Genomic DNA, 12,710 nt, shown 5'->3' with positions numbered 1-12,710 from the left:
GGCAGATATTCTTGACTGATGGGTGACGGCACCGACGGAGCCCCGGTACGGACAATTTTAGAGTGATTACACTCTAAGAACTTTAGAAAGTTCTAGCTAGGCCGCACCGCGCGTGCGCGAGTGCCTTCCCGCCCGACAGAGGCGCGCGGTCCCCAGTTAGGATAAGCCAGCTAAGAAGCCAACCCGGGGAGGTGGGAGGGACGCAAGAATATCTGCCTGCTGTCCCTGGATAACACCAGTTACGGTAAGTAACTGTGCTTTATCCCAGGACAAGCAGGCAGCATATTCTTGACTGATGGGTGACCTCCAAGCTAACAAAAAGAGGGATGGAGGGAAGGTTGGCCATTAGGAAAACAAATTCTGCAAAACAGATTGGCCGAAGTGTCCATCCCGTCTGGAGAATGCATCCAGACAATAATGAGATGTAAAAGTATGAACTGAGGACCAAGTAGCAGCCTTGCAGATTTCCTCAATAGGAGTGGAACGGAGGAAAGCTACAGACGCTGCCATAGCTCTAATTTTGTGGCCTGTAACAGAACCTTCCAGTGTCAGGCCGGACTGAGCATAACAAAAAGAAACGCAAGCAGCAAGCCAATTGGATAGAGTGCGTTTAGATACAGGATGACCCAACTTGTTAGGATCAAATGACAAAAATAGTTGAGGAGATGATCTGTGAGGTTTGGTGCGATCAAGATAGTAAGCCAGAGCACGTTTACAATCCAAGGTATGCAAAGCCTGTTCACCTGGAGTAGAATGAGGCTTTGGGAAAAAAACAGGTAGAACGATGGATTGGTTAAGATGAAATTCAGACACAACCTTAGGAAGGAATTTGGGATGTGTGCGGAGGACGACCTTATCATGGTGAAAAACCGTGAAAGGTGGATCCGCCACCAGCGCATGAAGCTCACTGACCCTCCTGGCAGAAGTGAGAGCTATTAGAAAGACCACTTTCCAAGTGAGAAATTTAAAATGCGTTGAGGCCAACGGCTCGAAAGGAGGCTTCATCAATGCAGAAAGAACCACATTGAGATCCCAAACAACAGGAGGGGCTTTAAGAGGTGGTTTCACATTGAAAAGGCCCTTCATGAACCTTGAAACTAAGGGATGAGCTGAGAGGGGTTTCCCATGAATCGGCTCATGAAAAGCTGCAATGGCACTAAGGTGGACCCTTATCGAAGAGGATTTCAGACCAGAGTCAGATAAGGACAATAAATAGTCCAACACCAGTCCCACTGCTGTAGATATGGGATTGAGGTGATGTAACAGGCACCAGGAAGAAAAGCGAGACCACTTTTGTTGGTAACATTGAAGAGTGGACGGTTTCCTGGAGGCATCAATAATAGAATGGACAGGCTGAGACAAGAGAGCATGAGCTGGAGTCAGCCCGAGAGATACCAAGCTGTCAGGTGCAGAGACTGTAAGTTGGGATGAAGCAGTGTTTGCTGATGCTGTGTAAGTAGTGAAGGAAACAGAGGAAGAGGTATGGGTTCCCTGGAACTGAGTTGAAGTAGAAGGGAAAACCAATGCTGTCTGGGCCACCGTGGAGCGATGAGAATCATGGTGGCTTGGTCCCTCTTGAGCTTGAATAAGGTGCGCAGCATGAGCGGAAGAGGAGGGAATGCATAAAGGAAGAGATTGGTCCAATCTAGGAGAAATGCATCGGGTTCCAGACGGTGAGGAGAGTAAAGTCTGGAGCAAAACAGGGGCAGTTGATGGTTGTGGGGAGCTGCAAAAAGATCCACTTGAGGTGTGCCCCATTGAGAGAAAATGGACTGGAGAGTCGAAGGGTCGAGAGTCCATTCGTGAGGTTGAAGAATTCTGCTGAGATTGTCTGCTAAGCAATTCTGTTCCCCTTGAATGTAGACTGCCTTCAGGAATAAGTGACGAGCAGTCGCCCAGGTCCAAATCCTTTGAGCTTCCTGACATAAGGGACGGGATCCCGTCCCTCCCTGTTTGTTGATGTAATACATTGCAACTTGGTTGTCTGTGCAAATGAGAAGAACCTGAGGAAAAAGGAGATGTTGGAAAGCTTTGAGGGCGTAAAACATCGCTCTGAGTTCCAGGAAATTGATGTGGTGTTTCTTTTCCTGGGTGGTCCAAAATCCCTGAGTTTGGAACTCGTTCAAGTGAGCTCCCCATGCATAGGGGGAGGAATCCGTGGTGATGACCAGTTGATGAGGAGGTAGATGGAACAGTAGACCTCTGGATAGATTTGATGATTTCAACCACCAAAGAAGCGACTGTCGAAGAGACGAGGTCACAGATATGTGTTGTGAACAAGGATCCGTCGCTTGTGACCACTGAGTCGCTAGGGTCCATTGAGGAGTACGCAGGTGGAGACGTGCGAAGGGAGTGACATGTACTGTGGAGGCCATGTGTCCCAGGAGCACCATCATGTGATTCGCAGAGATGGAAGGTTGCTGGAACACCTGCTGACAGAGATGAAGGATGGTGTGAAGGCGGTTTGGAGGAAGAAAAGCCCTCATCTGAACAGTATCCAGAATGGCTCCAATGAATTGAAGTCGCTGAGTCGGAATGAGGTGCGACTTGGGTAGATTGATTTCGAACCCCAACAGTCGAAGGAAGTAAATGGTCTGATCCGTGGCTTTGTGAACAGACTGAGGAGAAGGAGCCTTGATGAGCCAGTCGTCCAGGTAAGGGAAGACTTGAAAGTTGTGGGAGCGGAGATAAGCTGCGACCACAATCAGACATTTGGTGAATACCCTGGGCGAGGAGGCTAGGCCGAAGGGTAGCACCTTGTATTGGTAATGATGTTGATTGACAAGAAAGCGCAGATATTGTCTGGACATCAGATGAATTGGAATGTGAGTATACGCCTCCTTGAGATCGAGGGAACATAGCCAGTCTTCCTGAGAAAGAAGAGGATATAGGGTGGCAAGAGATAACATCTTGAACTTCTCCTTGACCAGACATTTGTTGAGATCCCTGAGATCTAATATTGGTCTGAGATCTCCGGTCTTTTTGGGTACAAGAAAGTACCGGGAGTAAAATCCCAGGCCTTGCTGGTCCAAAGGAACCGGTTCGATGGCATTGAGAAGAAGGAGGGAGTGAACCTCCTGAGCGAGGAGGAGGGATTGAGCCTTGTTGGAAGCAGACTCTTTTGGCAGACTTAGAGGTGGAGGCGTCTGAAAATTTAGAGAGTAGCCGTGGGCGATGATAGCAAGTACCCACTGGTCGGAGGTGATTGCTTCCCATCGAGATAGAAAAACTTGTAGTCGACCTCCTATGGGCTGAGGTAGAGGACACGAGGGAGGAAGACTGGCCATGTCCTGGAGAAAGGAGTCAAAAGGGCTGTGTCGATTTAGGTTGAATAGCCGGTTTGACAGCAGGCTGCTGTTGTTGACGAGCCTGTTGTTGCTGCTGACGCTGCCTGCGAGGTTGGGGAGGATGGGACTGCGCCGGTCGAGCAGAAAACCTCCTTTGATATGAAGGTTGTTGCCTGAATGGACGAGGAGGAGGAGGTTTCTTCTTGTTTTTCAACAAGGTGTCCCACCTAGTTTCATGGGCGGAGAGCTTTTGTGTGGTGGTATCCATGGACTCCCCAAACAGCTCATCCCCTAGGCAAGGAGCATTGGCAAGCCGGTCCTGATGGTTTACGTCCAGTTCTGAGGTCCGTAGCCATGCCAATCTTCTCATTGCTACAGAGATAGCAGTAGCACGAGACGTCAGTTCAAAAGTATCATAAATAGAACGGACCATAAACTTCCTGAGTTGCAGAAGACTAGAGGTACATTGCTGAAAAGCAGGAAGTTTACGGTCCGGAATATACTTTTGAAAAGAGGTTACCTGTTGAATGAGATGCTTCAGGTAAAACGAGAAGTGGAAAGCGTAATTACTTGAACGGTTGGCCAGCATTGCATTTTGGTAAAGACGCTTTCCAAATTTGTCCATGGCCTTTCCCTCCCTACCAGGAGGGACAGAGGCATACATACTGGCTCCTGTAGTCTTCTTTAGGGTTGACTCTACCAACAGAGATTCATGGGGAAGTTGGGGTTTGTCAAATCCAGGTATTGGAATCACTTTATATAGAGATTCTAGTTTTCTTGGGGCTCCTGGGATTGTCAAAGGAGTTTCCAGATTCTTATAAAAAGTTTCCCTCAAGATGTCATGAAGGGGTAACTTTAAAAACTCTTTAGGAGGTTGGTCAAAATCCAAGGCATCCAAAAATGCCTTGGATTTTTTAGAGTCAGACTCTAAAGGAATAGACAGAGTGTCTGACATCTCCTTTAAAAATTTAGTGAAGGAGGAGTGCTCTGGCTTAGCAGTAGTATCCTGCACCGATGGTTCCTCCTCATCAGATGTGTAATCCTCCTCGGTACCGAGGGGATCATCTGAATCGTCCCACAAGTCAGGGTCCCGTACCGATTGTAAACGGCCCTGGGAAAGTGGAGTCGATGTATCAGTATGCTTAGTCTTGCGTACCGATTTACCAGACCGAGTGGAGACGGTACCTGGAGAATGTAGTACGGTACGGGGTTCAGAGACCAGTACCGGTTCCGACACCGTAGGGGTAGCACGCCGTCTTGGTTCTGCAGACAGAACAGGCATGGACAGAGATTTTTGCGGTGCCGAAACAGTCGATGCCGATAACAGAGGCTGTTCGACAGACGGCACCAAAGGCTCAGTCGGTACCGACACTGGAAGGTTCGGAGACAATAGAGCCGGGAGCAACTGTTGTAGTTGCTGCTTAAGCTGGACCTGGAGGATAGAGGCAATGCGCTCATCCAACGTTGGTCCCGATGGCACCGGTACCGGTTTTTTCTTGCTCGGTACCTTCGGTGCCGCTCGACGCTCGGGTGAAGTCGATGCCGATGACGATGCAGAGACTTCAATGGGAGCGGAGCGTTTACGGGGCCGGCGCTCAGTCTGCAGGACTTGGCTCACTGCATGTTCGACTGGCGGGCCTAGAACAGTAGGGGAAGGCTTTTTAGTCGGCTTACCTACAGGAGTCGACACCGACGAGGGATCTGGCGGTGCCGAGGTAGTCGGAGTCGATTTGGAGGAAGTCGTCGACGTCGATACCGGTGCAACTTCCATAGCGGTACCGAAAAGGATCCGCTGCTGAATTTGTCGATTTTTTAAAGTTCTTTTTTGTAAAGAACTACAGCGGGTGCAGGTTTCAGCCCTATGGTCCGGACCCAGACACTGGAGGCACCACTTGTGTGGGTCGGAAAGGGAGATAGGGCGCGCACACCGCTGACACTTTTTGAAACCTGGTGACGGGGGCATGAAGGGAAATACCGCTGTAGCAAAATCGAAGCCCGAGGCTTCGATGGTGCCAACAGGCCCCGCCGGGTCAGATTCGACAAAAAAATGAAAAATAATAATAATTTTTTTTTTTTTTTTACACAAAGGGTAAAAAAGAAGGAAAGAAATAAAATATGAAGAAAAAAATACGCGCGAGCGGGAAGGCAAGTGAAATAGAAAAAAACTTCCAACAGCCGTTGGAAACACGCGTCTTCTTAGCTCCGCGGAATTAAGAAAACTGGGGACCGCGCGCCTCTGTCGGGCGGGAAGGCACTCGCGCACGCGCGGTGCGGCCTAGCTAGAACTTTCTAAAGTTCTTAGAGTGTAATCACTCTAAAATTGTCCGTACCGGGGCTCCGTCGGTGCCGTCACCCATCAGTCAAGAATATGCTGCCTGCTTGTCCTGGGATAAAGTTCATTTCAAGATCTCTTGTATGGTCTACAAGGAGATCTATGGAGAAAACTAATGGACTAGTATCTGATATTAGGGTTCCGCATTCCTTCTATAACTCAAGACCACCACAATACACCACAATGCCTTAAGTTAACCTTTCCATCACCTCAACAAGTCCAACGGAAGAAACTATTCAAGTCTACTTTTGAATTCCAGGGTCCCAAAGTTTGGAACAGACTGCCTTTATACCTGTGTCAACTCCCTTCTTACTACAATTTCACAAAAATGTTAAAGACATAATGCTTTTCTTTATAATCTCTCTTAACCACTATGTTCTAGGAGTTCTTCCCAACTATGACGATATATTTTGGAATCTTTATTGTAAACCATAATGAATCCTTGCTGAAATTTACAGGGTATAAGATACTGTATGGTATGATACAGTAAAGACAAAAATAATTCATTTAGGGGCCCTTTAGCTAAAGCTTAGCATGTGTTAAATGCTAAGAAGCCCATTAGGTATAAAATGGGCTCCTTAGCATTTAGTATGTGCTAATGGAATTAGCAAGCATTAAGCTTTAGTTAAAGAACCTCTTGGTCTCTCCGCTATGACCCTATCATCCCCAACATCCCCAAGTGCCCCTTTTACTACTTGGTGGTCCAGTCACAATGACTCTCTCACAGGCTTGTTGCTTCTAATAGACCTGAAAAAGATTTTACCATTATTTGTTTGCCTCTTCATTCTGAAAAACTTTATCCCAATTCAAAGGAAAGGAAATAATGATACTTACTTTAGCCAAGTTGGAAATGATTTCTCTGCCTTCCACTCTAGCATAATAATCTTCATCAATAAGCAATGGTTCAATAACCACAAGAATCTGAAAGGGAAAAATGAATGTACATATTAAAATTTATCTGCATATGAGTGTAGCTTACAAACCATTAAGCATCCAAAGCAAAATAAAGCTAGTTTGCTAGCTTATAACTATAGCTTATAGACCTCCATTTTTAAAAAGATTTCCCTTCCCTCATCAAATGTTGAAACTGAATATAAACTACTAAATTGTTGAACTGAAGCCCAATTCTAGAACTACTACAAATACAACTTAGATAAAAGTGTCTTGGTTTTGTACCCTAATATAAGTAATATTTAAGGTTTGGGTTTTTCTGTTTGGATTTTTTTTAAGTGAAGAGGATTCTTAAAAAAATATTCAACATACCACAATGAAAACGGTTATATAAGTACCAACCTTTTTAAAATTACTGTGCTAATAATGAATTACCAGTAAAATGAGACCACCAAGTAAATACTGTACAACACAACTAATTTGATTCCACCTAATAAATCTTAAAAGCATTTCCTTTAAGTGCTTTTCCAAAGTACCTTATGCACGTATGGTCGGACCAAGTCATCCAATTTGTACAAGATTCTGTCAATGACTTTGACAAGCAAGTGTCGCTCTTGATCTTCAAGGGTTGGTGACATCAGCAGAGGCAAAATCTGATTGAACAACGGGCCAGCTCCAAACTCACGTGCTTTATCAGTTATCTGACGAAGAGCAGCCTATACAATAAATCAAGTGTAAGAATCAAGGGGTGAAAAAAATCATGAGGTAATTTCTTGAATAATAAGAAGTCATGCTATGTAATCCTACCTTTCTCATTGGAGGGGTCCCATTCTTTATTTTCAAGAGTAATTTCATGATTTTTCTCTCTTTCTGCTCTTCAGGGCTAAGTGTTGATTCGTCAACATCAACCTATTTTTAAAAAGTTTAAACACAATCAAATCTATCCACCTTACCTTATATAAAAGTATACAGTTTCAAATGGTTGTAATTCCACATACCAATAGTTTATCAAAGTACTGAATATCATCTGGTTTGAGGAAGGGCAGATTTCCTGAGGGTTGATCATTCATACTCTTCATTGTCCTATCTTCAGTTTGCATATGGAATCCAGTCAAACCACCCAGTGGTGTTGGAGTTGCTGTCAGCTTACGAGCTGGAGTACGAATGGGAACATAACCAGCTGGAGGGGGGAGAACCTAAACGGAGATTAAAACAAGAGAGATATGCGAGTTTAAGAAAGAACAAAAATAAACCATTAAGAAGATCACCACTGAAACATGCAAAAGCAATTTAAAAAAAAAAATTATTCTAGGAATATTTTTTCTCTGCTATGTTTTTAAACTATTGATATTTATAATGTGTGGTATTTCAAGTGATGTATTAAGTTAATCTGTTATTATTTTTTGTACACTTGGTGTAAATATAAAATGAATAAAGAATATTAAAAAAAAAAAGATATTCTGACTCTTAAGGGAAACTTACCCCCTCTTATACTAACGCATAGCGTGGGTTTTAGCGCCAGCAGCAATGGTAACTGCTTCAACGCTCATAGGAATTCTATGAGCATTGGAGCAGTTACCACCGCTGCCGGTGCTAAAACCCACGCTATATATTCGTAAAAAAAGGGGGTTAATCTTACTTGCTATTTTTCTTTCTTCAAGTCTCACCACATCAGTCAAGAACAGATAGGCTGAACCTTTCAACTAGCTGATGGAGTCAGACGGGCAACTTGCAAGCTCTACCCTAAAAAGGGTTTAAGCTCACTAGTTTTTCTTCTTTTTTTTTTTACATTTTATTTATTCATTTTTGAATTCTTACAGCAAGTGAATTAAACATAATACAAACAATTTTCATATATCACTTGTATTTACAATCAAATATTCTTGTAATATAAAATAAATACCCACCTTTTTATCAATATTCCTATTCCATATGATATACATTTCCCTCCCCATCCCCACCTGTCTACTACCCATGTGCTAAGATATCTGATCATTAGAGTAATTAGTCAATGGTTCACATATTTTTTTAAAATTATGAAGATTCCCTTGTTGTAACGCTAATGTCTTTTCCATCTTATATATGTGACAGACTGAATTCCACCAAAATGTATAATTTAATTTAGTATAATCTTTCCAGTTTTGAGTAATTTGTTGCATGGCGACCCCTGTCAATATTAATAATAACTTGTTATTATTTGCAGAAATCGGACTCTGAGTTCTCATTGCTGTACCAAATAATATAGTGTCATATGAGAGTCCTACATGGTTCTCTAATAATTTATTAATTTGGGGCCAAATTAGTTTCCAAAAAGCATTTACACAGGGACAAAAATAAATTAAATGATCTAACGTCCCAACTTCTAATCTACAATGCCAGCATCTATTGGATCTAGTACTATCTAACTTCTGTAAACGTGTAGGGGTCCAAAAAATTCTATGTAACAAAAACATCCACATTTGACTCATAGATGCTGACTTTGTAGACCTTAATCTCCAGGACCAAAATCATGGCCATTGAGACGCAGAAATTGTCTGTCCAATCTCAATACTCCAAATACCCCTAAGTCCATTTTTCTTTTTTTTATTTAAAAATCCATATAACAATTTATACCATTTTGCGGCTTGGTGTCCCAAAAAATCCGCCTGAAAACAGAGAACCTGCAAGCTATATTGAGTATTAAGACCCTTCCATTCAGGGAACTCTACCTGAATAGCCTGCTTCAATTGCATCCATTTAAAATATTGTGTTTTATTTAAACCAAATTTATATTGCAATTGTGAAAAACTAAGCAGTGATCCTTCTGAAATAACATCATTCAATGTCTGTATACCTGCATTTGATAACAAACCACAGGCAATATCATTATTTTAATTGTTTGAACTCTTCACCACCAAGAGAGATGTAAAGGATTCCATTGCTTACACATTTCTGTTATCTTTCTTAATAAAAGTTTTTCATTTTCTTTCACTGTGTCATCAATTGTATTTTTAATAATAATACCTAAGTATTTTAAACCTTCATCTTTCCATATAGCACAGTTACTTACCGTAACAGGTGTTATCCAGGGACAGCAGGCATATATTCTCACATGTGGGGTGACGTCATCTACGGAGCCCCGATGCGGAAGCATTTTCAAGCAAACTTGATTGAAGATTTAAGTTTGCTCTGCTGCTCCACGCATGCGTGCCTTCCTGCTCCACTAGGGGGTGCATCCCCTCGTGGTCTCCAGTTCACTTAACTAGCAAAGAAGCCAACCTCGGGGAGGTGGGCGGGTTGTGAGAATATATGCCTGCTGTCCCTGGATAACACCTGTTACGGTAAGTAACTGTGCTTTATCCCAGGACAAGCAGGCATGATATTCTCACATGTGGGTGACCTCCAAGCTAACTGTAGAGGGATGGAGGGAAGTTGGCAATTTAAGCGAATAGATTTCGCAGTACCGATTGGCCGAACCGGCCATCGCTTCTGGACAGTGAGTCCAGACAGTAGTGGGAGGTGAAGGTATGAACCGAAGACCACGTGGCAGCCTTGCAGATTTCCTCAATAGGTGTGGACCTGAGGAACGCTACGGAGGCTGCCATCGCTCGGACTTTGTGTCCCGTTACTCGACCATGCAGCGCGAGACCAGCCTGAGCGTAACAAAAGGAGATGCAATCGGCCAACCAGTTGGACAAGGTGCGTTTGGAAACTGGGTGACCTAATCGGTTTGGGTCGAAGGACAAAAACAGTTGTGGGACTTTCCAGTGTGACTGAGTGCGTTGGAGGTAAAAGGCCAACGGTCTCTTGCAGTCAAGAGTGTGGAGCGCCACTTCTCCGGGGTGAGAGTGGGGCTTGGGGGAAAAACACAGGTAATACAATGGACTGATTGAGATGGAAATCAGACACTACTTTAGGTAAGAACTTTGGATGGGTGCGGAGTACCACCTTGTCGTGATGGAATACCGTGAAGGGTGGGTCCGCTACCAGAGCTTGTAGCTCACTAACCCGTCGTGCGGACGTGAGCGCAAGTAAGAAAATTACCTTCCAAGTGAGGAATTTTGGATGGCATTTGTCTAGTGGCTCAAATGGAGGTTTCATTAGTTGAGCCAGAACCACGTTAAGGTCCCAAACCACCGGGGGAGGTTTGAGAGGGGGGTGGACGTTCAGCAGACCCTTCATGAAGCGAGTGACTAAGGGATGGAGCGAGAGGGCTTTCCCTTCCAGGGGCTGATGAAAGGCCGCAATCGCACTGAGATGTACTCGAATGGAGTTGGTCTTTAGGCCGGAATGAGATAGTTGAAGTAGATAGTCAAGGACCAGGGGGACGGGGACCGACACCGGGTCCTGGCTGTGGGAGGAGCACCAGGTTGAGAATCTGGTCCACTTCTGGGAGTAGCAGGTTCTCGTCGAGGTTTTTCTAGAGGCCTCCAATATCTCCTTGACTGATTGAGACACGGGGAGAGCAGTCAGGGGGAGAGAAACCAAGCATTCAGATGAAGAGATTGAAGATTGGGATGTAACAGTGAACCCTGACCCTGTGACAGTAGAGAGGGAAACAGAGGCAGAGGTAGTGGATCTCTGACACTGAGTTGAAGTAGGAGGGAAAACCACGGCTGGCGTGGCCAGCGAGGGGCAATCAGGATCAGGGTGGCTCGTACTGTTTTCAGGTGGACAAGCGTCCGCAGTATCAGAGGAAACGGCGGGAACGCGTACAGGAACCTTCCCTCCCAGTTGAGGAGGAAGGCGTCAGTCTCGAGCCGGTCCGGGGAGTATATCCGGGAGCAGAAGAGAGGCAGCTTGTGATTGTGAGGGGATGCGAACAGGTCTATTTGAGGTGTCCCCCACTGTTCGAACACCCCTCGTAGGGTCTGAGAGTGTAGTGACCACTCGTGTGGCTGGAGGAGGCGGCTGAGTCTGTCCGCCAGGCAGTTTTGTTCTCCTTGTATGTACACCGCTCGAAGGAAGGTGTTGTTGGAGATTGCCCATTTCCAGAGGCGCAGGGCTTCCCGACAAAGGGACCAAGACCCTGTCCCGCCTTGTTTGTTTACGTAGTACATCGCTACCTGGTTGTCGGTTCGGATGAGAACTACTCGGTCGCGGATCAGATGTTGGAAGGCTACAGCTGCGAGATAGATGGCCCGAAGTTCTAGCACGTTGATGTGGCAGCGACGATCTTGTGCTGACCACATTCCTTGGGTGCGTAGGCCGTCCAGATGGGCTCCCCAAGCGTACTCCGACGAGTCCGTGGTGAGTACCTTGCTGTGGGGTGGGGTGAGGAAGAGCAAACCTTTGGAAAGATCTGAAGAGTCGGCCCACCAGCGGAGCGATCGTTGCAATGAAGGAGTCACTGTCACGGGGCGGTCGATCGGGTCCCGGTCTTGATGCCATTGAGACGCCAGGGTCCATTGAGGGATTCTCAGATGGAGGCGGGCGAAGGGTGTGACATGGACGGTGGAGGCCATGTGGCCCAGGAGGGTCATCATCTGTCGAGCTGATACCGAGGTCAGCAGGGAGATCCTTCGGCTCAGTCTTACTAACGCCTCCAGGCGCGGAGGGGGGAGGAAGGAACGGAGGCGAACCGTGTCCAGCGTGGCCCCGATGAACTGTAGGGACTGCGAGGGGCGTAGTTGAGATTTTGGGAAGTTTATTTCGAACCCCAGACTTTGTAGGTAGGTAATAGTCTGTTGGGTCGCTGAGATAACCCCTTCCCTGGACGGGGCTTTGATTAGCCAGTCGTCCAGGTAGGGGAATACCTGGAGGCCCTGGGAACGTAAGGTTGCTGCTACCACCACGAGGCACTTGGTGAAGACCCGAGGTGATGATGCTAGTCCGAAAGGGAGGACTCGGTATTGTAGGTGCCAGTCCCCTACCTGGAAACGCAAGAACTTGCGGTGAGCGGGGTGCACTGGGACATGTGTGTACGCCTCCTTGAGATCGAGGGAGCAGAGCCAGTCGCCCTTGTCGATCAGGGGGTAAAGTGTCGGTAGTGAGAGCATCCGAAATTTTTCCCGTACCAGGAATTTGTTGAGGCGTCTCAAGTCTAGTATTGGGCGTAGGTCTCCCGTTTTTTTCGGTACCAGGAAGTAGCGGGAGTAGAAGCCCTTCCCCCGTTGGTCGGGGGGAACCTTCTCCACTGCTCTGAGGCGAAGCAGGTCTTGAGCTTCGGAGAGGAGTAGGGATAGTTGAGTCCGGTTGGGAGGGCAATTCCTTTGGGGGGT

At 45.9% G+C, this 12,710-nt stretch overlaps 1 protein-coding gene across 3 annotated transcripts in view; it reads right to left on the bottom strand.

The window, feature by feature from the left end:
- The window catches only part of SF3B1 (splicing factor 3b subunit 1), a 236,498-nt gene that overhangs the window by 84,091 nt on the left and 139,697 nt on the right, over positions 1-12,710 (bottom strand). For all 3 annotated transcript variants that reach the window (XM_033947227.1, XM_033947229.1, XM_033947228.1), the window contains 4 exons: positions 7,509-7,706; positions 7,318-7,419; positions 7,047-7,226; positions 6,454-6,540 (listed from right to left, as the gene is read on the bottom strand). In XM_033947227.1, the coding sequence (XP_033803118.1) occupies positions 6,454-6,540; positions 7,047-7,226; positions 7,318-7,419; positions 7,509-7,706 (567 nt within the window). The remainder of the gene's footprint in view (positions 1-6,453; positions 6,541-7,046; positions 7,227-7,317; positions 7,420-7,508; positions 7,707-12,710) is intronic.

Source organism: Geotrypetes seraphini, chromosome 5, assembly GCF_902459505.1.
Source record: "Geotrypetes seraphini chromosome 5, aGeoSer1.1, whole genome shotgun sequence".
Classification (NCBI taxonomy): domain Eukaryota; kingdom Metazoa; phylum Chordata; class Amphibia; order Gymnophiona; family Dermophiidae; genus Geotrypetes; species Geotrypetes seraphini.
The sequence above is the reverse complement of the archived record's forward strand: the minus strand, read 5'-3'. Positions and strand labels throughout refer to the sequence as shown.